We start from the raw sequence: 27,199 nt of genomic DNA, 5'->3' as shown, positions 1-27,199 counted from the left end.
TTTTGCTTGGTAACTGAGAACCATTTGGTATAATGGTTAAGTGCATGGGCTCTTATCTGGGAGAACCAGGTTTGATTCCCCACTCTTTCACTTGCAGCTGCTGAAATGGCCTTGGGTTAGCCATAGCTATCGCAGGAATTGTCCTTGAAAGGGCAGCTGCTGTGAGAGCCCTCTCAGTCCCATCCACCTCACAGGGTGTCTGTTCTGGGGGGAGAAGATATAGGAGATTGTAGGCTGCTCTGATTCAGAGAGAAGGGCGGGGTATAAATCTGCAGTCTTCTTCTTCTACTAACTGCCATCCCTTGCAAAAACCATTTTTACTCAGAAGCAATTTTATTAAATGGGACAGGAATTCCACTTTATTCGCTGGAACTTACTTTCAAGCATATAAATGACTGCAGTTTTTGCCTTCTTGTAAGCTATACTGTGCAGTATCCTTTCATACGTACAGAAATTTCTATTATATCAGCAGAGCAAAATCTATAGTGCAAAAGGCCCAGCTAAAGAATCTGGATTATGCTCCTAGAAATTATATTGGCCTGTAAACCAAAATGTTCTTATTGTTACAACAACCTGTATAAATGTGGGCTGGTATTTCAAAATGAGAATCTTAATTTAAATCAGTTATTTACGACTGCTCTTTCTGTTGGGTGATTTAACCTGCAAGGTTAATTAGCTTGATCTAAGTCAATCCAACCTGCTATATACCACAATTCTTTACACAATACTGAGAACTGTGAGAAAGCCATGCTGAAGCAGGCAGTAATCAACCCCTAGGGCATCCACTTCTTAACCCTGAAGATGGTTCAAATAACTTATGTAGAGCATGGAAAGGGGTGGCATAGTCCCAAGGGCCTCTGTTTGCCAGCCCTATTCTAGAATAACTGACTCTTTTCTAGCCATGGCTCTACAGAACCTGAACAAGAGGCAGTAGGCACTGCTGATGCACTGAGAGCGCATTTCAGTGAAACTAAAGCTGGCAAAGCTTTTACGGGACTCCTGGAAACCAGTCATATCCTTCAAGAAAGCAAAAATGATTTTATTTTGGAACTTCTAGCAAGCTGATCATAAGGCAAGGGAAGCAATTTACATCATGTTCTTTGCCCTGACAGGTAATGTTTCTCATATCCAAGTCTCTGAAATTTAAATCTAAATAACCAACTGTTCCTGAGGCTTGACTTTAAGGTGAGTATCCATGGCTCAGTGGTAGAACATCCTGTTTACATTCAAAGGGTTCAGTTAAAAGGTCCTGGTAGCAACAGTTGTGAAAAGCGTTTACAGAGCTGTTTCTGATATTCAGAATGAACAACACTGACTTAGACAGACAATGGTCTCACTCAGAAGTCTGCCAGGCAGGGCCGGATCTAGGGGGGAGAAGGGGGCACTTGCCCCGAGAGCCACCGGAGGGGGGTGCCAAATTGTGTATAGAGTCCATTCTATTCTATGGGCCCAAAAGATAGAATGGGCCCATAAGGGAGCATCATTTTTTAAATTTTGCCCCCCCAAAACCCCATGTAGATCCGGTCCTGCTGCCAGGCACAGAAATCTAACACAGGCACTTTTCCCCCCAACAACAGTTGACAAACTTGACACACATCAGGCAGTATGACAACTGCTGATCCCTTATAATGCATTTCTCAAATCCATAAGATGAGCATCTAATAAATTTAAGGCAGTTCAAGAATCATTAATACTTAAACACTTACCATATCCTCCACGGCCGTCTTTCATGCTTTGGTTCTCTGAAGCGTTTCACTAAAAGAAAATTAAGGATAATCAGTTGATGGCTACATTTGAAATAACTAACCTCCCATTAGCGGAATCCCATTACATAATTTTCAAAATATTCAGTTAAATGAAATTTAATTCACTGTTCAAGAACAAATTGCAACCAGAATCTCCCAATGACAGCTAAATTAGACAAACCACTTGTATTTTCCCCAACGTTCTCTATTAATATTTAAAACACAGTTGCTTGTATCCCACCAACCACTGAAAGTGAATTGATCCAGCATTTGCTTCCACATAGCAGTCCCTTTAGTTCTCCAGAAAGATTAATCCTGTGGTTGTTGGACTTGCATAAATGAGCAGTTGCATGCACTAAGGTGGGGGGCACTATAATGTAGAGGGGCCAAATGCTCCTCCTCTCTTGTCCAGCTGGTTTCAATAAAAAGGCAAACTATGTCTTCCACTAAAGCAGAAAGTGATCCAAAGAATGCAGATTCAAAGGCTTGCTTTGACTTTATATCAGAACCAGCCCTCAGGTAATGGCACAGCTAATTTCAGATAGTAATATAGTGCTACGGAGATATCTCAAACAAACAAACAGGGTAATATTTACAACAACTGAGGTACAGAAATCCGCCCCCTGCACCTCCCAGAAACTGAAAGGTCAAAATGTGCTTGCTGCTTGAAGTAGTTTGTTCATTTTATGGGTGACATATGATCTATGTTCACATAACTTCATCTAGTATGAAAACGAGAGCAAACTGCTCAACTTGCTTTGCAACTGCCTGGGCCAGGGGAAAGGCTGTCTTGATACTATTTTCCACTTGCTTAAAGACAGTATTTGAAGAGCCTGTTCTCATATGCCTAAGGAAATATAGGCTACAGTTAGCAATGGTCAACACATCCTGTATTAACTATCACACTAAGATAATCTAATTTTATCTGAATCTTCTTCCTTAGCCATGTATTATGGAGGGGACAGGGAAATTACACAGCTAGACCTCAAAATGTAAGGGGTGAGTGCTGATTGAAATAATTTGCATTGCAGAGAGAGGTGAATACTTTGACTTCAAAAAGCAGCTTATAAAGAAGGAGCAGAAGACGACATTTGGAAATGGAAAACACTGTGGCATAAATTAAATCAGTACAGTGAAGAACTGTTATCTATTCCCTGGCAAAACCAGGTCTACTCCTCATAAATGTTTCAAATAGAATAAATTAATTAAAAAGTTGATGATTTCAGGCAACCTGTAGACCAGGAGACTGGGAACCAAATATATGCCAATAAGTAAAAACAGTACATACGTTCAGCATCATTTAGTGCTAGAGGCTACCAAGAGCTTGCTTTAAAAAATCTTGTGAACGTTCTGAGTGAAAACTACCTTCCAAGTGCTATTCTGTCTTCACAAATTTTATTATGCCCTTAGTAGAAAGTGAGATGTTATATAATAGTTCTAAAAGTAGGATCATTGTTTGATTTTTATTTAGATATTTAAACCCACTTTTCTCCCCACTGGAGACCCAAAGCAACATTTTCCCTTCCTCAATTTTGTTATCATAACCCCTATTCTCTATGGTAAGTTAGGCTTGAAGAGAGAAACTGCCCCAAGGTCACACAGTGAGTTTCCTTGACAGAGAGGGGATTCCAGCCTGGGTCTCTCAGCTCCTTCCTAGTCCAAGATATGACATGCCGGCTTTGCACTTCTCCAAAACAGTTGCCAGGGTCTTCAAGCCAATTTACCCTCAGTAGCCTCACACCACACTCCAGCCCTGGACCACCTTATCTCATTTGCTTTCCAAGAGGGAGATTCTTGATCTTAGCTAGACTTGAATGGTTTTCATCACTTAGTTTTGAACTCTATAAGTAAATGAGTCCATTATTCCATCTTCCATGAACTGGAATCTATATAAGTAAATTAAAGAAAAAACATTTCTCTCTTAACCATCAAGTATATTTTCATGCACTCATACAGTTCAGTCTGTGGTACTGAAAACACTATTTGCATGCTTCCAAACTAAAGCATTATCACTACTATCAGGAAATCAAATGCTGGTTAAAATTTTAACTAATGCTACACTTTCCTACTGTAACAGGCCTGAAGGTATTATGGCAATTGGCTCCTGCTTTGATGTAGCACTTTTTTATATAGAATGTCCAGAAAGAACTTTGAGGATCCAAGTTATGCATTTACTATACTGTGACATCTATTATGACTTAAACATTTTAATGGTCACCCAAGTCCTTCCCTCCGCCTTCACTTGTGCCAGCCAACCCCCTTTCAAAATGCATGGCAAGCCATGCACACCCCATGGACGCCATCATTCCTCAGTGTCCTCAGAATAATACAATGAGAACTATGCCACCTATACTTTAAAGGCAAGTTTAAGAAAAAGGTTTTATGGTCTATAAACAGACTACAAGGTCAAGTCTCAGAGGGTACTTCATTCTGTTTGGCAACTCTAAAAAGCCCTGACCTAAGTTCTAATTACGTAGTCTCAACTTTGATTGGAAATAGAACACAAGGAACTTTTTAGCCACAGCCAGGACGATTAGGTATGGGAAGTAGTCTATAAAAACATTCAGACTCCTCATAGGAAAAAACCTGAGCCACACGAAACCTGAACTTCAGTATTCAACTGAAAATTGCCATTGACTATTACTGCCAGTGGATGCATAGTAACATCTCTGTGGTGAAATCTTTGTACTGGAAAAAAGTGAAAATGCGTTCCTTTTTATACCTGATAACTTACCATTCAATTAGATGTTTTAGGTCTGAGCTATCAGATCCTGGGAATCAAATACTGCATTTTCTGGCTAGTGCTCCAAGGTCATCTGGAAGCTAAGTGAGCAAGAATAGTGGTGAATCTGTAAGCTCTGACCTGCCAAATGACAAAACTAATTCCACCCCCTTCCCTTTGATGCAGCATCCTTGTCCTCATTTCTACAACATGGACAGGACTCCAGATGGGCATGAAAAGAATTCACCCTTCATCCTTATAAATTACTTGTGGACTCACTGAAATACACTTGTGGACCCCCATGTGAAAAACACCATCTCCACGAAGACAACACCACAAATTAGCAATATGGCAAGTTGGAAGTAGTAGATGTGGATGTGGAGGAAACTAGAGTTCACAAAAGACTTTCCAAGAAGAATGACTTCTGAAGGGAGATTTCGATGGTGAAGCAGCTTGACAAAACAGAACAGAGACTGTTCTGCCTTAACTGGTTGTGTCATGTTTAATATAAAATATTTAATAGTTGTAAAAATTAATCTTACTGAATCTACACTGACACAATTATGGAACTGTGCCATTGACACAGGGACCTTTTCATCTATATCATAAAGCAGGGACTGAAAGGAATTATCAAGCTGCTGTGCTATACATGAAAAAAAAATACTATACTGTGTAGCTTTCCAGAACTGAGTCTTCTAATTATACAGCATATGTTACTTTTTAAAGTGGAGAGAACTTTTTCTCTTGGCCCATAATTATAGAACTCAGATACACAATGAAAACAATGAGCATTAGATTCAGGAAAGACAAAAGAAAGAACTTTAGTTTAAAAAGAAATTAAACTGGGAATCTCTGTCTTAGCATTTAATAAACTCACAGGATTCAGAAAGGATGGTATATGTACAAGCATTTTCATTGCTGGCAGCATTCCACCCCCAAATGCCTCATGAGAGCCAGCTTGGTGTAGTGGTTAAGTGTGCAGACTCTTATCTGGGAGAAGCGGGTTTGATTCCCTATTCCTCCACCTACTGGAATGGCCTTGGGTCAGCCATAGCTCTTGCAAGAGTTGTCCTTGAAAGGGCAGCTGCTGCGAGAGCCCTCTCAGCCCCACCCACCTCACAGGGTGTCTGTTGTGGGGGGAGAAGATATAGGAAATTGTAAGCAGCTCTGAGGCTCTGATTCAGAGAGAAGGGTGGGGTATAAATTGTGTGTGTGTGTGTGTATATATATATAAAACTTCAGATGGTTTCCTCTGCTCCAGCCTTGAGCGAAGACTGTCAGAAGGGGAGAGAAGCTGCCACTTATTCAAGGCTTAATTGCATGGCCTCTACATCGCGGCAATAGTATATAGCGCTGTCTGCACAGTGATTTCTACTTGCACCTGGGCCCAGGTCACTTGGTGGATAAGCAGGTAGCACTCGTGGCCAGGGGCACCTTTCACGCTCAATATAGGGCTGCCCTTACTCAATCTCTCTGCTGCACTCAATATAGGGGCTGCCCTTGGAGACTGCCTAGACACTACAGTTGGTACACAACACTACAGCCAGAACATAGACCTTAGTGGGTTGTAAGAACCATATCATTCAATTCTTGTTCCATCTATACTGGCTCCCAATTTGCTTCTGGGCCCAATCCAAGGTGCTCGTATTGACCTTTAAAGCCCTATATTGCTTGGGGCCAACATACCTGAAGGGCCTTTTCTCAATCTCTCTGGGCATCTTTTGAGACCCTGCTTGGATGCCCTTGCACTCTGAAATTAGACAGGTGGCAACTCAAAAAAGGCGCTTCTCAGTCACTCATTACACTGAAACTTTAGAATTCCCTCTCCAGGGAATATCTGTCTCCTTCTGTCAATGCCTTCTGCCAGCAAGTGGAGACTTATCTTATTAGTCCTACTCCCTGTGAGTGTTCATATTTTTGAGTATAAATTAGGTTTTATTTAATAGTTTTAAATATTTTATATACATTTACATTCTAATTACTTTTTGATGCTTGATTTTTTAAAGGTATGCTGCCTTGAGAATCCTAAATTGGATGCAAGGGAAGCATAAAATGTTTTAAATAAAACAAATAAAATGAAAAAAAAATGCCCATCACATGCATATTTTTGCCAGGCCTTTGGTTGAGGTGGTGGACCCTCAACCATCTTGGCCTCCCCTGCTCACAGCACCTGCCTTCAGTGCCCTCATATGCTATTTTGCTCCAAGAGTGTCAACAGGGCACTACAGTAAGATGGGGTGCTATTAGAATCTAACATGCTGGAGACATTATGGACCGTCTTGAAGCTGTTTGTTTAAGTTGCCATCTGGTTTCTGATGGTTTAATATTTTTTTAGATTATATGTTTTGTTTATTATGTTCCTTATATGTTGTAAAACTGCCTTGAGCCCACTTGCTGGGTAGGGTGGGATATAAGCCTAATAAAATAAATAAATGTTTGGATCAAGAGCACTGTAGAAATTTAGCAACAAGATACCAATCAATTGGCAGACACCTAAAGAAACGGTTTGCATACAAAGCCCCAGAATTCTTCAAAGAAGGGAAATTAAGTTGAGGGAATTCTTCAAAGAAAAAAAAAATGAAGTTGAGGTTTGCTAACAGGCAAAGTGTGAGCTGCCAGCTGGAAAGGAATAATAAAATGAAATTTGAAAGTGGAAAAGATTATGTTTCTTTCTTGGGGGAAGAAATAAAACTATTTCACTCCTGTGATGCTCCTTTGTTTGTAGAAAGGAAGGGTTAATAATTCAAAACATCTTGCCCCCCCCCAACACCTGTTTGAAGAGGCATCCCAGCTTACAATAAAGAAGTTGACATCACAAGCACAGGAAGATGAAAAGTTTCCTGATCTGTAACAGGGCTGATTCAGCCAAGAGATAAATCTTTCACTGCCATGTACTGAAGTTATGTCTTAAATTAGCATGTTTTTAATATATATTTTGACTGGAAGGAGAGACTAGCTTTGTATACTTTCTCAGAGAGGTCTTCATGTAAGCTTTACACTTTCCCACCACCCAATAAAAAGGGTTTAAAAAAAAAAACACACTCAGACCTAACAATCTGGACATTAACCAAATTGTGTATGAAGTAAGTGAATCTATTATCACCAGGATCATAATGGCAGAGTTTATTAATACAATATTGCCAGATTGCACTAAATTCTTAAAACTCTTAAGGGAAAGCACAATCCCAAATTTCAAATTCTGTGGTTCAAACCAAACAAATATATGATGACAGTAGTTAAATTTCTATTAAATGTATACGGTATTTGAACAGGTAAAAATACATCAACAAATCCATAATTGAAATGTGAACAACAGAAAATGTGATGTGTGCCAGGAAAAAAAATGTGTTTTTAAACTAAGCTCTAACACACTCCAGTTCTATCCTTCTAAAACCAGAATATATACACAAAAGTATACCTCACTGCTACAATAGGCTCTGGCTATCAGGATCTGTCACCCCCACCCCCAGAAAAGACAATTAGGGGAAGGAGAGGATTATGGAAATCAAGAGTGTTATGAAGAATATGAAGGCAAATTTTCCCATAATATCAAAACCAGAGGTCAGTCAATTAAGCTGATTAGCACTCAGCTTAGAACACAAAAAGGGAAGTCTTTTTATACAAGACATTCACTAAGTTATTTATGGTTGCAATATGGTGATGGCCACTAGCTCTGATGGCTTTAACAGGGTAACAACTATCAGCCATTACAGCCAATTAGAATCTCTAAATTCACAGGCAGTCATAGTAATAGATGCTGATCACATAATAAGCAAGGGCTGTTGCTTTCATATCCTGCTTGTAAGCTTCACAGATGCATCAGGCTAGCAGCTGCTGGGAATGGAATGATAGATCAGGGGTGTCAAACTCATGAGGGCCAGATCTGACATAAATGAGACTTTGTTGGGCCGGGCCATGTATGTCATAAAATGTAAATGCCAAGTAGCAGAGATATAAACTTTATATCTTCAAAGGCATGAGTGGGGTGGTAGAGTCCATGTGTGATTTTCCTTCTGGGCTGCAAAGCAGTTAGTGGTGTTAATGACTTTACAACTCCAGCTTCTTAGAAATGCTGAGCTAAAACTTTGTTTGTCTTAAAGGTGTTACTGGACTCAAACTCTGTTCAACTAGTTAATGATTGGGGGGAGGAATAACACTGCTATGTTGCATACATATTCCTATAGTATTTGGTGGTTCTTTTGGCAGATAGATATTTTGTGTCTTCTTCAAACCTGTGATTGTTTACATTCATTTAAGTGGATGATGAACCAGAGTCTTTTGGAAATTAATGGCCCCAGTAGGCCTTTTTGTTTCTTCTCAAAATGACTATACTCTTAAAGACTTGGTCAGGTAGGTGTGTATTGACAATTGTTCACCACCTAGGCATAGGGTTGCCAATCCCCAGTTGGGGGCCGGGGATCCCTCAGTTTAGAGGCCCTCCCCCTGCTTCAGGGTCATCAGAAAACAGCGGTGGTTTTGAGTTTTGGGTACATTTATAATGTAAGCATAACTCTCTGATATCAAAGAGTGGTGGGACTGTTGAAAGTGTCTGGGTATGTTCCCCCCAAGGTATAATCAGCCCATGGAAGGTGGAGTCTTGTTCTCCTCCAGTCCTTAATTTTTAAGATCTCCAAGGGCTGAGCTATATTATATTATCTGCAGAACAACTTAGCTCTAATTTGATTTGAAATATATAATGTAAAGCTAATACAATGAGCTAAGATTAACTAGTGAATTTTATAAATCCTATTTAATCTTTGAAGAACGAAGGAAGAAGATGAAGAAAACATGAAGATATAATGTTTAAGTGATATTAAGTTTGTATAGTGTAAAAGATTTTGTTGCCGTTAATTTTTAAATTCTTCCTTTAATAAAGAAAGAAAATGCAAAAGAAAAAGAAAAAGAAAACAGCAATACCAGTGTCTGAACTATCCAAAGTATGTGCTCTAGACTAAACTATGGCCCCTCTCATCATCAAAAAAACTGTACCTGAAAAAGCAGACCAACATGTGCCACAGAATTCCTTGTTCCTGGAAAAATTATGTCTGCTTCACTCCGTGATACATTCTTTGGAACAGGAATTTAAACTAACCATTATACTGGCTGTATTGACAGCAAATACATAACATTTACAATAAAACAAAAATACTATACTTTTTGTGGTTATAAATAAAACCCCAACTGCAAAGAAGTTCTACATTGGCACAGCATCTTGGTGTGAATTTTCTAAAAACTTGTTCTTCACACTGATCAAAAGAGTTCTAATTCTGCAAAGCTTTATATCATAACACATTTTAAAAATTCCTTATGGAATCTCCTGGGCAAGTTATATAGCTTTTGAGAAGATATCTTTCTAAAAGTTAGGTAGATCTGTTTTGCCACTGGTTTACTGTTCTTGGAGAATGGAAAATTGTTTTATAAATATAATTATCCCTGGTAATCAGAAATTCTCTGGCAGCATGTAAAAGAAAACTATTTCCCCATCTATTATTACTTTTACTATTACGATAAAATGCTACTTAGCTTGTAGATGGGAATACTATATATATGTTATTGCTCCATTTTTCTATATTGCGGAAGGCAATGGAAACATTGTCTGACAGTCTGATTTCATGTTTACCATGTAATAACAATGCTCTACTACAGATAGCTTTACAATTCTATTTTGAGGTACTTTTAAAACAAAACATGAGAAGACTACTGTACCTGACTCGAGGTGTCTTGCAATTAACAAACCATTAGGCATAAGCAGCATTAAAAACTGTCCACAATACACAGCAGACCAATAAAAAGCTGAAAAAAATAAAAACCCTAATTAAAAGCCTGGGTAAAATATGTGTTTTGGTCTGCTGCCTAAAAGAAAGGAAAGTAGGTGTCAGGTGAGTCTCAAGAGAAAGAGCTTTCCAAAGGCAAGGTGCAACCACAGTACCACTTGGAAGTTTCTTCTAAAGTTCAAATAAAATCTAGTCTCCTGTAACAAGATTGTTAAGATCTAGTCTTACTCTCAGTAGCAGAGTCTTTGCCCTATTCCATACAACAGCCCTTCAGGTATTTGAAGAGTGCAATCATGTCTTCCCCCAGTCGTCTCTTCTCCAGGATAAACATAATCAGTTCCTTCAGCCTTTTCATGCAGAACTGGTATTCCAGATAAACCACTCTCTTTGCTGCCCTCCTCAGCATCAGTTCTGTTAAGGTCAAAAACTTGAACAATGTTTTGAGTGAATTTTGTTGCTTTTGATAACAGGTATTGTATGGATTTTGTTCTTGTTTGGAGGTTTTGCACACACAAATATGGCTGTACAACTTTTTCCCTAAAATCATATAAGTCTTTTTTTGCAACCACACTGCCAATTCATGTTTGGCTTAGAACAAAGCAAGAGTCAAGTTGCACCTTTAAGACCAACGGAGTTTTATTCAGAATGTAAGCTTTCGTGTGCTAGAAGCACACTTCATCAGACAATAGCAGTCCTAAATATATAGAAAGTGGGCAGTGAATTAGTATGCAGAGTGATAGAAATGTTTTTTAGCAGATTAAAAGAGTCACAAATTGGGGTCTGCTATTTGTTAGTTTATGTTAACTGGGGTGAAACAACAACGAAGGGTAATTAAGTTGGAATAGCAGATTGATGTCCATGTACTAAACCCATTAAGTATCCTGGGTGTGAAGTGCAACAAATGAGTGTCTGTTGTAATGTTTGGCTTGTGATTGACTGCAATCCCAAAATGCTTTTCTGCCAGATCAGGTATTCCTCATCATTTGATTTTTTCCCCAAAAGGAGAATTTTGCATTTATTTCTGTTGAATTTCATTTTGTTTACAGTTTCACTTTTTCTTTCTAACCTTTCTTGCTATCCCTCCTGGTTTTGCATCACCTGGAAAATTGATAAGAATTCCCTCGACCCTATAATCCAGGTTACTAATGATAATCATAAAGATCAAGAAATCCTGTAGTATATAGTTATTTCCTCTGAAGTTCCCACTGTTTTCACTTCATCAATCAAATCTTCCCTACTGGTTAGCATAAAGTCAAGGAGAACCAATCTCCCGAAAGATTCTACAAACCCTAATAAGAACCAATCTCCTTTCCCTTTCTGTTATCTTCGGAAAGGTAAGGTTGTCAGCCAGGTGTATCAGAAATCTGACATTACATGCTTAGCAGAATTTACCTTCCAACTAATATCAGGGTAGTTGTCATAATATACTATGACAAATTAAACTAACAAACCTCTAAAAGCCAATGCAGTGCCTTATTTTTAAGTCTCTCCATGAAACTAAATGGTCTCAATTCAGTCTACATATGGAAGATTATTCAGCATCATATAAACTGCAACTTCCCTGTACTCCACTAATGCCTCTTTTTGTGTAGAATCCAAATTATAATAAAAATAGTAACTAGCATGCTGCACCAGCACAAACTGAGTACCTACTATTTAAAACAGTACATCTTTTCAAACTGCTAACTGTCAGTAACTGGGAACCTCCTGCAAGCTTTTTGTAAAAGACCTACATACAAAATAGCCAGCATCCATTCAAACTGTCAGGAAGTCAACTGAAAATAATGGAAGTAATATACACCAAACAAAACCCATTATAACTTATTCCCAAGCACAATACCACATTTGATTTAATCCTGACTGTTTGCAGCACTCTTCAGTGGCAGATCACTATACTTAATGTCCAAAATCTCTATAGATATTCAAAAGACCTTATTCAAAATCAAGGACACACATGACCACACAGAAAGGACAGTCAATATTTTAATCTACTCAGATGTATGAAAAAGAATGTATCCCTCCCTTTCTCTCTCAGGCTTTTTTTGTAGCAGGAACTCCTTTGCATATTAGGCCACACACCCCTGATGTAGTCAATCCTCCAAGAGCTTACAGGACTCTTAGTACAGGGCCTACTATGAGCTTCAGGAGGATTGGTTACATCAGGGAGTGTGGCCTAATACGCAAAAGAGTTCCTGATACAAAAAAAGTCCTGTATATATCTATCTTCCCTTATGTGCTGGCATTTTCTGGCTCTCACTTTGGCTGTGGTGGTGCATACCACATCAGCCGCCACTCAACTGTACTTACTTCCTATTGGTTGAGTCCGTTCCTTTCTCCTGCCTGCTAGGCCACTGGGGAAGCTGTTAGGCAGTGGCTGTTACTATGCAAGCAAGCATGTGTTTGTCACTAAAAACCAACCAAACTTGGTTTTCTCAGTAACAGGTGGTGGTGGGAGGCCCTTTCTAGGTCTGTTTTGGCCTTTGAGTGAGAACTCATTGGGCCCAGTCTTGACTACAGTTTCCATCTCCAGATTGGTGGGAAACTCCTGGAGATTTTGCTGTGGAGTCTAAGGAAGCCAGAGTTTAGGGAGGGAAGGGGCCTCAGCTGAATATAATGCCATAGGGTCTACCCTCCAAAGCAGTTATTTTCTCCAGGGAGAGAAAGTGCAGTTGTGATAACAGGAGATAGCACAGAACACTTCCCCTGGAGAAAGTGGCTGCTTTGAAGGTTGGACTCTGTGTTATTATACCCTGCTGAGGACGCTTTCCTTCTGCTTTGGTCTACATTGCGAAAAAAGACTGTACTTTTCCTAGCTAGAAGCTGCAGGGAAGGGGGAGATGGAAAACTGAAGTCAGATCAGTTCCCCTACAGAAAATGGCTGTCTTGAGATGGAAAACTGAAGTCAGATCAGTTCCCCTACAGAAAATGGCTGTCTTGAGATGCATACTCAATGGTATACCATAACACAACCACACAAGGCCAAAAAACACACAAACAAATCACACTACAAGCACACACGGATACTAAATGCTGCAAGGCTGAATATGACAGGAAAAGGTGGCAACAATGCACTACAAACAAAAGGAATGTGCTGGGCTTCAGCATCTGTGTGACCGTCATCATGCTCCCCTGCACCCCCCCATAACCATTCTTCCTTCTCTCCATTCTGGGCCTGTTTTAGGGCTTTGAGCCACCACAGACATGGGGACACACACACACACACACACACACTCATGCAGAGGGGGGGGGAGAGTGGGAAGCCAGCCTCTGTTTCAGCTGCAGAGTGGGTGGGAAGGTAAGTGAAGGCCAAGGGGTGGGGGGTAGGGGGGAAGACAGCAAGAGTGGAGGGTGAGTGAATGTCATGGGTGTGGAAAGTAGTGGAATGCCAAGGGTGCAGGAGTAGTTGGGAGGAAGAGGTGGTTGCGGGGTGGTGGCTGGAGAGAGGTGAGAAGTAGGGAGAGTGGGAAGACACCAAGGGGGAATGAATGCCTTTACTTGGGCGGGCGGGGAGACAACAAGGGGGGGCACTTGCCCAGAGCTCACTGTATTTTTCTTCACAACAGGCCTTATTCCTAGCATACTAATAAGACTCTTAAATTCCTTACAGAGGCAACTAAGAGAGACATCAGTCATTCCTGAGATTTAAATATGTGTAACTGCAACTGCCCATATGCTTCCCTCCTTACATCTAATTTTCTCCAATATATGAAATGCTTAAAATATCACATTTCTTTTACAGGACCCAAGGTAGCTTACAACAAAAGGTTAAAACCCAACAACCTCACGAAATTATAAATACACCTTCAAAGAACATCACGCAATAACACTATCACTATCCTCCTTCAAGTATCCAGTGAATAATGTTAGTTTGCATAATTTTCTTTGAGGCTTCAGGATAGAATGTATTCCTCACAATCTCAGGAAGACTATTCCACAATAAAGAGGAAGAAACTGAAAGGCCCACAACTAGGTAGTGTAAGTGTTTATCTCCTTGGCTGAAAGGATGAATAGGAAAAACTGTTGAGATGACCACCTTTCTGTTGCCACCACTCTGTAAAGTGCAATGCACACTGATGGTGTGGTATTATTTTCAGTAAGAGTATGGCCTCAGAATGAAAGCACAGTACTTGTAGATTTATAGAATCACTTTCACTTATTACAACTAAAGGATGCTAAAACATATATTGGCAATAAATCTTTCCAAGTGTTAACAGGACCAGCCACCTTACATTTCTCCATAAGCAGAAAATATGGAAGGAACAAGCACACAACAACTGTGATGAAGAAAAAGTTGTTTATGGGAAGGTGCCTGAAGTTACATCTGGGTTGCAATCCTGCTGTGTTAATGGATGAAGATGAGAACTAAGCATGCTCTCCCCAGTTGAAGAAAAGGCAATGGGCCACCTTGATGTCATAGGGCCTAAGCCAAGTGCAAGCCCACAACCCAATCATGCTGTCTCCTGTACAGGCTTGGCATACAGGCTACACATTGGGTTTACTTCACACCTCTACTACAGCATCCAAATGTGGACAGCCATCTGAGATTTCAGACAGGTGAGCAGAAGGAGAAGCCAAACAACTGTGGAAAGAGTCAAAGGCTGAAAAAGGTAAAGCTCTGGGGCAGAGAGACTCTTTCTCACATACGCACACAAACAATTTCTGCATAGCCTAACAAAAGTGCATCTAAAGAGCAATAATGAGAGATGTAGAATATTCCCTTTCTATGCAAGCGTTTTCCCTGCCCCAAAGCCTACATTGACTCTTTCTTCACCCAACAACACAGAGCACAATGAAAGACCTGAATAAAGTGCTGAATGCAGACATGTTTCATTAGGCTTATTTTAAACAGTGAGACTTGGTGTTAGGAAAACAGCAATTGCAAATAAAGTTCTGAAAAATGAATTTAAGGGCAGAAGACATTCTAGAAAGGAATCCCTCTGCCAAATACATTTTTCTTTGAAAAGCCTCAATGTCGTCTAGTTACATCACAGTACATGTCTTCTCTTCTGAGGGAAACGGTGCTCAACTTGGCAAAAACAGAACATATAAGGAGGGTTCCAACCTAGGATCAGCATAGGGGTAGTACATAAACACCTAGTTTCTTTAAATGAAACTAAGTCCTCAGGGCCAGATGAATTGCATCCAAGGGTTTTAAAAGAGCTTGCGGATGTAATTTATGAGCCTCTAGTTATTATTTTTGAAAATTCTTGGAGAACAGGAGAGGTTCTGGAAGATTGGAGGCGGGGCGAATGTTGTCCCCATCTTCAAGAAGGGGAAAAAAAGACGATCCAGGTAACTACCGACTTGTCAGTTTGACGTCTATACCTGGAAAATTTTAGAACAAATCATCAAACAGTCGGTCCTGGAACATTTAGAAAGAATGGATGTGATTACTAAGAGCCAGCATGGTTTTCTCAATAACAGGTCATGTCAGACTAACCTAATCTCTTTTTTTGAGAAAGTGGCTACCTTGCTGGATCAGGGGAATGCTGTAGACATTGTTTATCTTGATTTCAGTAAGACTTCTGATAAAGTTCCACATACTTATCCTTGTTGACAAGTTGGTAAAATGTGGTTTGGATCCTGTTACCGTTAGGTGGATCTGTAACTGGTTGACAGATCGCACCCAAAGAGTGCTTGTGAATGATTCCTCATCCTCTTGGAGAGGAGTGACAAGTGGAGTGCCTCAAGGATCTGTCCTGGGACCTGTATTGTTCAGTATCTTTATAAATGATTTGGATGAAGGAATAGAGGGAATGCTTATTAAATTCAGATGATACTAAATTGGAAGGGGTTGCAAACACAGAAGAAGACAGAAACAGGATACAGGATGACCTTGACAGGGTGGAAAACTGGGCTAAAATCAATAAAATGAATTTTAACAGGGATAAATGTAAAGTTCTGCATTTAGGTAGGAAAAATCCAATGCATGGTTATAGGATGGGAGAGACTTGTCTTAGCAGTAGTATGTGCGAAAAGGATCTAGGGGTCTTAGTGGATCATACGCTGAACATGAGTCAACAGTGTGATGTGGTGGCTAAAAAGGCAAATTCAATTTTGGGCTGTATTAACAGAAGTATAGTGTCCAGATCACGTGATGTGATGGTATCGCTTCACTCTGCTCTGGTAATACTCACCTGGATTATTGTGTTCAGTTTTGGGCACCACATTTTAGGAAGGATATAGACAAGCTGGAACGGGTTCAGAGGAGGGCGATGAAGATGGTGAGGGGTCTGAAGACCAAGTCCTATGAAGAAAGGTTGAAGGAACTGTGGATGTTTAGCCTGGAGAAGAGGCGGCTGAGAGGTGATATGATCACCATCTTCAAGTACCTGAAGGGCTGTCATATAGAGGATAGTGTGGAATTGTTTTCTGTGGCCCCAGAAGGTAGGACCAGAACCAATGACTTGAAATTAAATCAAAAGAGTTTCCGGCTCAACATTAGGAAGAACTTCCTGACCATTAGAGCGATTCCTCAGTGGAACAGGCTTCTTCGGGAGATAGTGGGCTCTCCTTCCTTGGAGGTTTTTAAACAGAGGCTAGATGGCCATCTGACAGCAATGAAGATCCTGTGGATTTAGGGGGAAGTGTTTGTGAGTTTCCTGCATTGTGCAGGGGTTGGACTAGATGACCCTTAAGGTCCCTTCCAACTCTATGATTCTACAAAGGATAACAGTCCAGAAGCAGCAAAAGCAAATATGTTAATGGGCTCCTTTTCAACAATGTAGTCTGATTTTCAAATCACGGTGATAGAAAGACTGCCTACTACCCCATGCACAGCAAAAAAAGTCTATCCTAGATAATACTCAGAGCTTGAGCTAAGATATTTAATTCATTCCTGGAGGGAAAAAAAAAATCTTCCTTCACATCTATTTCTGGTTTTCAATATAGGAAAGCCTCTAAGCTTTTAAATGTATTCAAGTGAAGTTGCAGTGATAGTATTAGGACATGTTTGCACAAAACTTTCTACATATCTGGAGGAGGGCTGCGGCAAGCAAGTAAAAAAAAAAGAATGGGAGCCAATACACCTAAACGCACATACCTCCAAGGTAGTATGTTTCATATGGGGTTCTACAAATGCTGTGATAATGCACCATCTGGACAATTCTCCTTCTACCATGTGGATTATGGCAGCACAGGCATCATACAGCCTGCCATATTGAACACATTGACTAAATTCTTCCTCCCCCTCCCCAAAAGAGTAGCCATAAGAGCTCAGTACATCTATGCTCAAGTTCATTTACTGTGAGGGAAGCAGCTTCATTAAGCATTCCAAGAACAATATGTCAGGCATGTCATGTTACTTGACCCTGTAAAAGAGAAAAATAGACCTCTTCTTTACAAAGAAACAACAATGCAATTTCATTTGGTAGATGTAGTTGGAAATTAAAAAAAATGGAAAGCTACATATCATAACTTGTTTCTGCTAAAGGGAAATGCTATCACTTAACCATTATGAAAACTACAAGATACATGCATTTACCAGCCTTGATTATTACATTGCAGTGAGCTCCTGCATCATGTATACTAAAAATTATAACCCCACTACTTACAGAAAATTTCAAAACACATGGCTAATTTGGAAGTACCACATCAGCCACGTGTTTTGAAATTTTCTGTAAGTAGCTGGGCTATAATTTTTAGTATACCACAAGGAGCTCCTCATTGGCTAGGGCTCCAACAGCTTTCTGTAGATGGAGACTTGTGCCTATAAGTTCAGATGTAACCACAGCCATTTCTTCTGATAACAGTGAAAATGTAATGTTACATTTTATGCAGAGTGAATAATGCTTTCCAAGTTAATGGCGAATTGACATGACAACCATGAGAGAGTGCCAGTAAGCTCCTCAGTTAAATTCAGCAGGTGGCTTAAAGCAATAGTCTCAGCCCATAGATCAGAACCCATGGGTGTTTGGTTTTTATTTCATTTTTGGTTTTGCTTTTTGGAAGAACCTGCTGCCAGTACAAATAATTAGACAGCAAAAGCATCTTGCCTCCTACTTTTCTTTGCACAAATTCTGAGAAGAGCAGTAGGACAGTGAAGCAGAGTCACAGAATGGTGGAGTGGATTCCTTCTAGTCTCTCACACGGCTTGTTCCTCACTATGGTAAAATTATATGCTGTAGCCTGCAGACGAAAGGTAGTCCCAGCTCTGGAAAGTTTGAAGGTCTAAGCATGTCACTCTCCAACCCCCATCCTCCCATTTACAATACTAAACTGAGAATATTCACCTACCTCACAAGTTTGTTATGATTATTAAAGTAACAACTATGAAACAATATGACTATGTGATGTTAAGCGTCACTAATAATGGAATTGGCTTAGTGGTCACCTATCACTAAAGCAGTCAGTATGGAAAAATATTTATTAAAACTTTAACATTATGCTGCCACCCTGTCCTATTTTTTCATCCTTTATATGGTCCATTCTGCATTCTGGGTCTACTACACTCATGATTTGAAGATACAGAACAGTAAAAGGATATAAAATTTTCTTGGTTAACATTGTAAGAGCTGTCCATGGTCCTCAAGCAGTGTCACACTTAAAAAAAAATCACAAGGCCAGCTTTCAAACTCATCAAGAGGGCTGATATAAACCTGATATCCTCTAGTCGCTCTAGTCACTCATTGTCTCAAATATCTCACTGTCACTATGGTCATGTTTGGCTAATCTGGGCTCCATCCTCAGATCGTCAGCCATCAGAACTCCCAGCTGCTTACAAGAGACTTCCTGAGAAAACTAACGACTGCCAACATCGTCGTAGCAACCATAGATTTTGGATTTCTATATATTCACATCCCCTCAAAATATAGACAAGTCAACATTATCAAAGATAATACCACAGCAAACCTGACTATTGAACTTAGCTTATGTTCTCATCCACAACTACTTTGAATTTGACAAATGATTTATATTTTAAGATTAATGGCAAAGCTGACTATCACCTACAACTCAAACCACTTCAACACATCACCTGTAACCTACAGCCTCTGTGGGATAAGGACATTTCTCTTTCACAGGCTTTGTGTGGCAGGATTTCCTTGCTTACAGGCAGTCCTTTCCTGCCACAGTTTACAATGGCTTTTCACCAATCAATCAATCAATCCAAGAGAGAAATTCAGGAACCAAACACTGCAACAGATCTAGATTCCAACTCTCCCCACTTTTTGCCATCTAGTTACAGCCAATGTATGACATCACAGAATTTTCTAGACAAGAGATGTTTAGAGGACTTCTGTCATTGCCTGCCTCTGTGTAGTGACCCTTGTATTCCTTGGTGGTCTCCCATCCAAATACTGACCAGGGCCAACCCTGCTTAGCTTCCAAAATCTAACAGAGCTAGCCTGGACGACCTAGGTCAGGGTTTCCTCCAATATACACTTGGGCAAAAGTGTTATGGGTCCTACCACTAACATCAGCTGCAAAAATATTTCCTAATTCCAATCTTAATGCCAATGGCAGGAATTTTAATCCAGTTTTCAAGAAAAAAAAATACTGACATCATTGGGTCTCTCTAGGTATAAATAATTCAAGTTAAATATTGTGTTTTGGAACTATGTATACAACTAGGACCACTGCAGATCATGATCAAGCTGAGTCTTTTAATAACAACCCATGCATAAAACTCTATACTTGGTAAGAGGCAGAATGTTGGACACTGAGTAATGATTTGGGCTGATTCAGAGCCAGACAACATCTCACAAGGAAAAGCATGATTGTGAGGGATATTGAGCACTTTCCTCACTGATTTCCTAAGACTCATTTTTACAGAACCAAAAAATACTTTATAATTCATATTGCCACACAATCCGAAAACTAGTTTTTTAAAAATGATGTCAACTTAATCAACAAGGCTAGAATGAGTATTAGTTAGAACTATTGGTAAATTTGTTGTTTTATGAGATTTATAAATGTAGTGTCTGAACAGGTTTAAGACAGGCTACATATGGCAAAAGTGCTTTACGCTAATTTGCATTGAGCTCCAAATTTTTGAAGGTATGAACTTTGGATGCATCATTACAACAGGCCATGTAAAAACAAAACTAAGGTGACTGAGAAAATACATCAGTGGGTAGCTACATTAAGCCTGTGGTAACAGAAACTGTAAGTCACTGGGTGGTTTAAAGACAAAGATATTTTGTAGCACAAACTTTTATGGTCTAGAGCACACTCCATCAAATGCATGTGCCAAATGCATGGAATAAGTGGGATCTACCCCCCCCCCAAAAAAAAATTAATGTCACAATATATATTAGCCTGTAAGATGCCCCAAGATTCCCTTTTCAAGAACATATAATACACTTCCTTAAACATTCTATTGGGAAAAGGTTACCCACTTGCAAATACTATAAAACCTAAATTGAACTCCTGGCCTAGGCAGCTGAGGTAATCAGATAGAAGAGCTGGAAAATTGGCCTGAAAACCTAGAAGTGTTGGAGTGGATAACACTCTATTAATACTATGAAAAAGGTTAGTGCACGTGTTCAGCATCCAACACATGGGTCTTTGTAAATAATACAAAAGAGTAATATGACACCATGCTGTACAAGTCACAATGAACAAAGCAACAACTTGGACAGCAAATTTTAAGATTGGTACTGCAATCTACGTGGAGTTTCAATGGCACAGAAGGTGTAGTTAAGGTAACTGTTCATATATAATTGCAATAAAAGCCACAAAAGAGTATAAGTATTCTTTCCAGAGGACTAATCACAGATGATCAGCAGTGAAAAAAATCCATAGTTTATCACTATGAGTGACTCCTACTAGATTCACAGTACTGGTAAACCAAAAATGAAAAGTGGTAAGTTAAGCACCGTTGTGCAGATACCATTCAATTCAACTAACAAAAGTGTCAGAAAGTATTTGTTCCTGAATAATTACAACAGTGGTGAGATTTTTAAAAGTTAGTGCAGCATTCTGGTTAGAGTGCTGGAATAGGATCTGAAAGTCCTGAATTCAAATGCTTCTAGTAATGAAAGTTATTGGGTGACAATGGAACAGTTACTCTTTCTAAGACACACCATTGTGGCAATGAACAACCAGGTATGCTGCACACTATGCTCCTGGGAGGAAGGGCAACAGGAGCTTGCTTATGCATGACACAACAATGCAAATGGAGAGAATGATAATTGTGTTACACAATGCATTGTCAGCCAGATCTTAACAGGGGGAAGGAGAAGGAGTTGGTTTTTATACCCCCCTCTTCACTACCTGAAAGAATCTCAGAGTGGCTTAAAATCACCTTCCCTTCCTCTCTTCACAACAGATACCCTGTAAGGTAGGTGGGGCTGAGAGAGTTTGGAGAGAGCTGTGACTGACCCAAGGTCACTGCAGGATGCATGTGGAAGAGTGGGGAATCAAATCTGGTTCTCCAGATTAGAGTCCATCAATCTTAACCACTACACCATGCTGAAAGCCCTGCAAAAAAGGATAAACTTTTAAGGAAAGGAAGTGAGTTCTTGGATTATCCCATCTGAATGTAAAACAAAGAGGAAAGTCTGACAAGCAATCTTCCATGGACCACACTGAAAAGGGAATAATTATACTTGTAAAAGGTACCATCGAGAGCAGAGGTGGCCAAACTGCGACTCAGGAGTCACATGTGGATCTTTCACACATATTGTGTGGCTCTTCAAAGGCCTCATCACCCTATCTGTTGGCTTGGAGAAGGCATTTCTCTCTTTAAATTGCTTATCCAAGCTAAGCCAGACAGTGGCTTGGAGAATGCATTTAAAATTAAAGTTGCTTTCTTTCTGCCACTCCCTCCCTCCTCCCTCTCCCCATCTATTTGCCTTCCTTCCTTCAGGCTCTCAGGCATCTGGCATTTACATCTTGCGGCTCTTAAACATATGATATTGATTCTATGTGGGTCTTATGTTAAGCAAGTTTGACCACCCTGATCCAGTTAAAAGATGCTTTAGATTGAAGGCTCACCAGCAACAAGCCAGCGTGCTCTCCACTACTGGAAGTCACCTCTACCTGTGGTCTTTGAAGCCGACCACCCTTATTATACATTTACAATAGGCAAATGTGCCTACTCATTTTTAAAAAAGCTTTCTATATGCCCATTATTATTTTGTATGTTTAACAGAGTCTTGACAGTTTGTCACATTTTAGGAGCTCATTGCAGCATATGCAGTCCTTCCTTTCTCCATGATATCTCATAACTCTGTGGTGTTGGTCAGGATAGATAATGATAGATAAAAGATGATAGACCTTGGGTCAGTCACAGCTCTCTCCAAACTCTCTCAGCTGATAGATAATGGCTCTCTTGGCGTCATCCAACAAACTTCAGACCTACAGGCTTCAAATCAAGGTCCCCTTGGTTCCGCTCTATACCACATGGTTTCCTTATATCTTGTATAAATGAATTGATGTAACATCATTGGCAGACAACACAGGGCTATGAAGCAATTTTTGAAGCAGGTCCAAACCCTTAACCAAGACTGGGGGGGGGGGAGGGGGGGTTGGAATCAGGCAAGAAACAGAAAGCACCTACAGGAGACAAAGCACAAGCAAACGACACTGATTTTTTCAGAAACAACCCGGGAGGATTTGAAACCCAGGATCCTGGGGCGAGTGGGAGTGAGTCAGATCAAAAACGGGGAGAGAAAGCCGAACAGGTGAAGCGACTGAAACTCCTGTATCGCACAGAAACAACGGCGGGTCCTCCGCAGAAACTGACAAAGCAATCCTATGCAGACTTGCTGCCAGTCCGAACTTACTGATTTCACAAAGGTTAGAGTGGCGTGGTTCTGTATTGGATTGCATTGTGAGAAGCAGCACTCTTGCTAAAGGAAAACTCACACCAAGTGACCAGAGAAAGCAAGTGCCCGTTTGGGGCGCCCAAGGGTGACGGGGTGGCGCGGACGGCACCGGAGGGGGGGGGAGGGCACAAGATGACAGGTCAAGCGCTGCGTCAGAGAGGCGGCTGTTGGGCAGGGACTCACGCATGAGAGTGCTGAAGGCCACCACCCCGAGCAGCCCCTGAAGGAAGATGCCGAAGCTGTCCATCAGGGCCCCGTTCTTGCAGCCACCGTAGCCTGGTTCGGACCTCGACGACGAAGGGGAAGAAGCACCGCCGTTCCCGCCTATCACCAGAGAGACGGGCTTGACCGTGACGATGCCGGAGGCGCTGGGGGCGTGGGAGCCCCCCATGGCTGACCGGGCGCGCCCCTGAGCCACAGCGCCAGGAGGGGGGAAGGTGATTCGCACTCTGCGCGGCACTTCCGGGAAGGGGGAGTTCCACGCGCGGCACTGTACGCCTCTGCCGCCGTATGACGTCACTCAACGCCGATTGGCTTAACTTGAGGTTTTAAGGGAGGAGCTAGCGGCGAGCCCGCGGTGGGGGCGGAGCTTAGCCCTTAAAGTTCCCAGTGTGGAAGAAACAAGGAGGGGGAAATGGCTTCGGGGTTGTGGCTGGCAGCACGCCGCGGTTTCCTCAGACTGCTTTCCCGCTCGGCTCTGAAGTCAACGGGGGTTTCTCCTGTGCGAACAGGGGCTATTTATCTGGGAGGAAGCTGAAACAGAGCTACTCTTGCCTCATCTGTATTACCGCTTTTATGACCACAAGTGATGCTATTTTTACTGTGTGAATATTTGGTGCTTTGAAGAGTAAAGGTAGGGGTTCCTTGTGCACATTAAAAAAAAAAAAAAACCTCTGCCTGCTCCAAGACGTGGGTTTTGAGATAATGGGAAGCCAACGTGCTGCTGTGTTTTTTTGTTTTGATTAGTCATAACAGAAGTTAATGCCTGCCTTTTTGGATTTTCCCGTAAACCAGTACTGTTGTTTATCTGGTTTGCCTCTTCTCAAACGTGTAATCCTTCTTAATGTTACTATCTATATAAAGGAAACTTAATGAAACTATTTTTAAGGTCTGTTTGAGTTTATCATATAGCACGATCTGAAACTCAGCATAATGAAATCCAAACTAAAAATTAGTCTTTGCTGTGAAAAGCATATGAAGATAACCAGGAAATGTGTACATTTTTCATTGCCATTATGCAGACACAGACCAAGTTTTTGTCAAGCATCTCGGAGCCTCCTGTTTTCATGTCCCAATCCAAACTCCAAGGAAAGGATCATTTAGCTCCACCACTAAATTTGTTATATTCTAGCTAGCATTGCTAACCCAATACAGAATGCCGAGGGACAAACAAGGGACAGGTTGAAGTTGGGAAATGGCTGAATCAAGATCCCCTTTCCCTGCAGCAGAATCTTCACATCTTCTTTGAGTAGGGAACACTGACAGTTTTAGGCTAAGGCATTAATATTTCTACCTAATAAAAGGGAGCATAACTCGAGCGCAGACATGCAGTTATCTTTCTACCATAGAAAAAGTTGAGAGAACACATCTGGCAAAAGATTGAGCTCTCTGAACCTACTTAGCTGACTCTAAGTTGAAATGTGGTGTGTTGTGTCCATTTGTAAGTATCCAGAAAAACCAAAAATTATGACTCATATGATTATTTCTACCCAGGAACAGGTGGCATGAACTTGGGCTTTGTCCCTTTTTCCTAAATGGTTGAGAAATGAATTCTAAGCTTGATGCAGACTATGGCAATATTCAGAATATTTGAAGAAACCATTAATTAGGAACTCAGTTTCAATTTAAGATTCAGCAGTGGAATATTTATATGCAGGAAGAGAGAATAGAAGGTACCCATGCATCTGAGAATTGTTCCTTTGAGTATCTATTCACAAATAAGGACCTGGTTAGAATTTTTGTGTTCAGACCAGAGAACAATACAATGGTCATGGTAGAACATAATTGTTATCCTTGGACAATTAAAATGCTGGCTTTAATTGATAAAAATGCTGTATAGATTTTCCTTACTTTACAAAACTGTATATAGCCATGGCATCTCAGGCTGCTGGGAAGACTGTGGATACTGTTCTGCCATCACCCAGAAAAGCCAGATGTCTGAGCCTATCTGAGAGTTCAACAGCCATTTGTTGGTCTTCCATGTTTGAGTAAGAGCTGTGAAGACGCCAATAAATCCAGTTCTGTACACAGCTGTGTTTAAACTAGCTGTATACAATTTATTCACAATTATGATACAGGCTGTCAAAGTGCTCCGCTTACAATTCACCATCCAACCTCCATGAGTAGTGAAGTACTTCTGTACATTTATACAAGTTCTCCACGTGATGGACCAATCAGGTTTGTGCTGAGTCATGCTAACCTCAGCCTGGCTGATGCAGTCTGGCAGTCTGCCAAATGCCCCTGCCAGCCAGAACATCTACTGTCATTTATAATACTTTTCCCATGGCCAGAGTTTTATGAATAGTATTATAGCTTGCATGCCCCAACCTCCTATGCAATCTATGGATACATTCATGGTGAGGCTGCTTGTTACCCACAGCTTGTGCTTTCCCTTCAGTCTGATCTAGCACATACACATTATCTTTTAATATACCCCTGGCCAATTGTTTACGTGCCTTAAAGATGTTACAACTATTTACATCAAAAGTTACAGTAAAGCCTGCCTTAGTCAATGCAGAAATGCTTAACAGGCTTGTCTCAAGACTAGGCACACACAATACATTTACAAATTTGTGCTTCAGTCCAGGAAAATACACAATCCCTTGGCAGAGAACCTCAGCCTTTCTGCCATCAGCAAGACTTACAAATCGCAGATTTGCAGGTTCAGTGTCCTCTAGCAGTCTCTCCTCACAGCAGAACATCTGGGTGGCCACGGAGTCAATAATCCACAGTGCTCTCTGCAGACCCGAGTCAGTCTTTACCAGTTTCACTTGCTGGTTCTGCGAAGACCTCTGCCTGCCTCTCTGTAGCTCAGGGCAACTCCTCTTCAGATGTTTTTCACTGTTGCAAAGGAAACATTTCTTCTTTACTTTCAGCACTCTCTCCTCCGGTGTCTGCTGCCAGCTCGAGACGTCTCCCACACGCTCCAGCTCCTGCTGGCTTTGACGAGCGTGGGCTGCCTGCTCTCTGCACTCTTGCTGTTTTTGGTCTTCAACCAGAAGCTTGCCAGTCACATAGTTTAGTGTTTACCAGCGTCCTGGCCCTCGAACGCCATTAACAGCATATCAAGTCTTTCATGCAGAGAGCACAGAATAATGTACACTTTATCCTCTTCTGGAATTGTTTTACCTCTCTGCTCCAGTTCCTGGAAGCATGCAGATAAGCTGTTGAGATGGTCTCTCACCGTCTCTCCGGCCAGCATTCTCTTTCGATACAGTTTCCTCATCAGATATATCAGCGAGCCAGCTGTTGTCTGCACGTAGATGGCCTTGAGCGCGTCCCAGGCTTCCTTCACCTGTTGTTTTCCTCCGACGTGCACTAACTGGTCATCAGAAATACTCATTATGGTTGCAAGAGCCTTCTGGTCCCGAACAACATCTTCAGGTGTGGGGTCCGCAGGAGGAGCAGATACACAGTTCCACAGCCCCTCTCGCTTCAGGAAATGTTCAGTAAGTAACGCCCACACATTATAGTTAGTAGGAGTCAGCTTCTCTATCAGCACTGTAGCCGCCACTGTAGCCATCCTGCTCAGCACCTGCTTCTCAGCTACTGCTGGTCTCCTCCACCGAGGCAGCTTTCTCATTATTCCTGGAGCACTTCTGTGTCTTTCTCCACCACTCAGCTCTTCTACTCATGGCACTCAGGTGCAGCAGAAGCGTGCTGGGCCCATAACCCTGTTGGTCTTCTGCGTTTATTGAGTAAGAGCTCTGAAGACGCCAATAAATCCAGTCCTGTGCACAGCTGTGTTTAAACTAGCTATATACAATTTATTTACATAAATCCAGTCCTGTGCACAGCTGTGTTTAAACTAGCTATATACAATTTATTTACAATTATGATACAGGCTGTCAAAGTGCTCCACTTACAATTCACCATCCAACCTCCACGAGTAGTGAAGTACTTCTGTACATTTATACAAGTTCTCCAGGTGATGGACCAATCAGGTTTGTGCTGGCTGATGCAATCTGG

At 41.0% G+C, this 27,199-nt stretch overlaps 1 protein-coding gene across 1 annotated transcript in view; it reads right to left on the bottom strand.

The window, feature by feature from the left end:
• Window positions 1-23,431, bottom strand: part of LOC132572637 (store-operated calcium entry regulator STIMATE-like) — an 87,511-nt gene extending 64,080 nt beyond the window's left edge. Inside the window, exons 1-2 of the mRNA XM_060239927.1 lie at window positions 23,195-23,431; window positions 1,707-1,755 (exon numbers count right to left, since the gene is read on the bottom strand). Coding sequence (XP_060095910.1) covers window positions 1,707-1,755; window positions 23,195-23,402 — 257 coding nt within the window. The 5' untranslated portion in view covers window positions 23,403-23,431. The remainder of the gene's footprint in view (window positions 1-1,706; window positions 1,756-23,194) is intronic.
• Window positions 23,432-27,199: the final 3,768 nt, after the last annotated feature.

The sequence above is a fragment of the Heteronotia binoei genome, chromosome 5 (assembly GCF_032191835.1).
Source record: "Heteronotia binoei isolate CCM8104 ecotype False Entrance Well chromosome 5, APGP_CSIRO_Hbin_v1, whole genome shotgun sequence".
NCBI classification, from domain to species: Eukaryota; Metazoa; Chordata; class Lepidosauria; order Squamata; family Gekkonidae; genus Heteronotia; species Heteronotia binoei.
The sequence above is the reverse complement of the archived record's forward strand: the minus strand, read 5'-3'. Positions and strand labels throughout refer to the sequence as shown.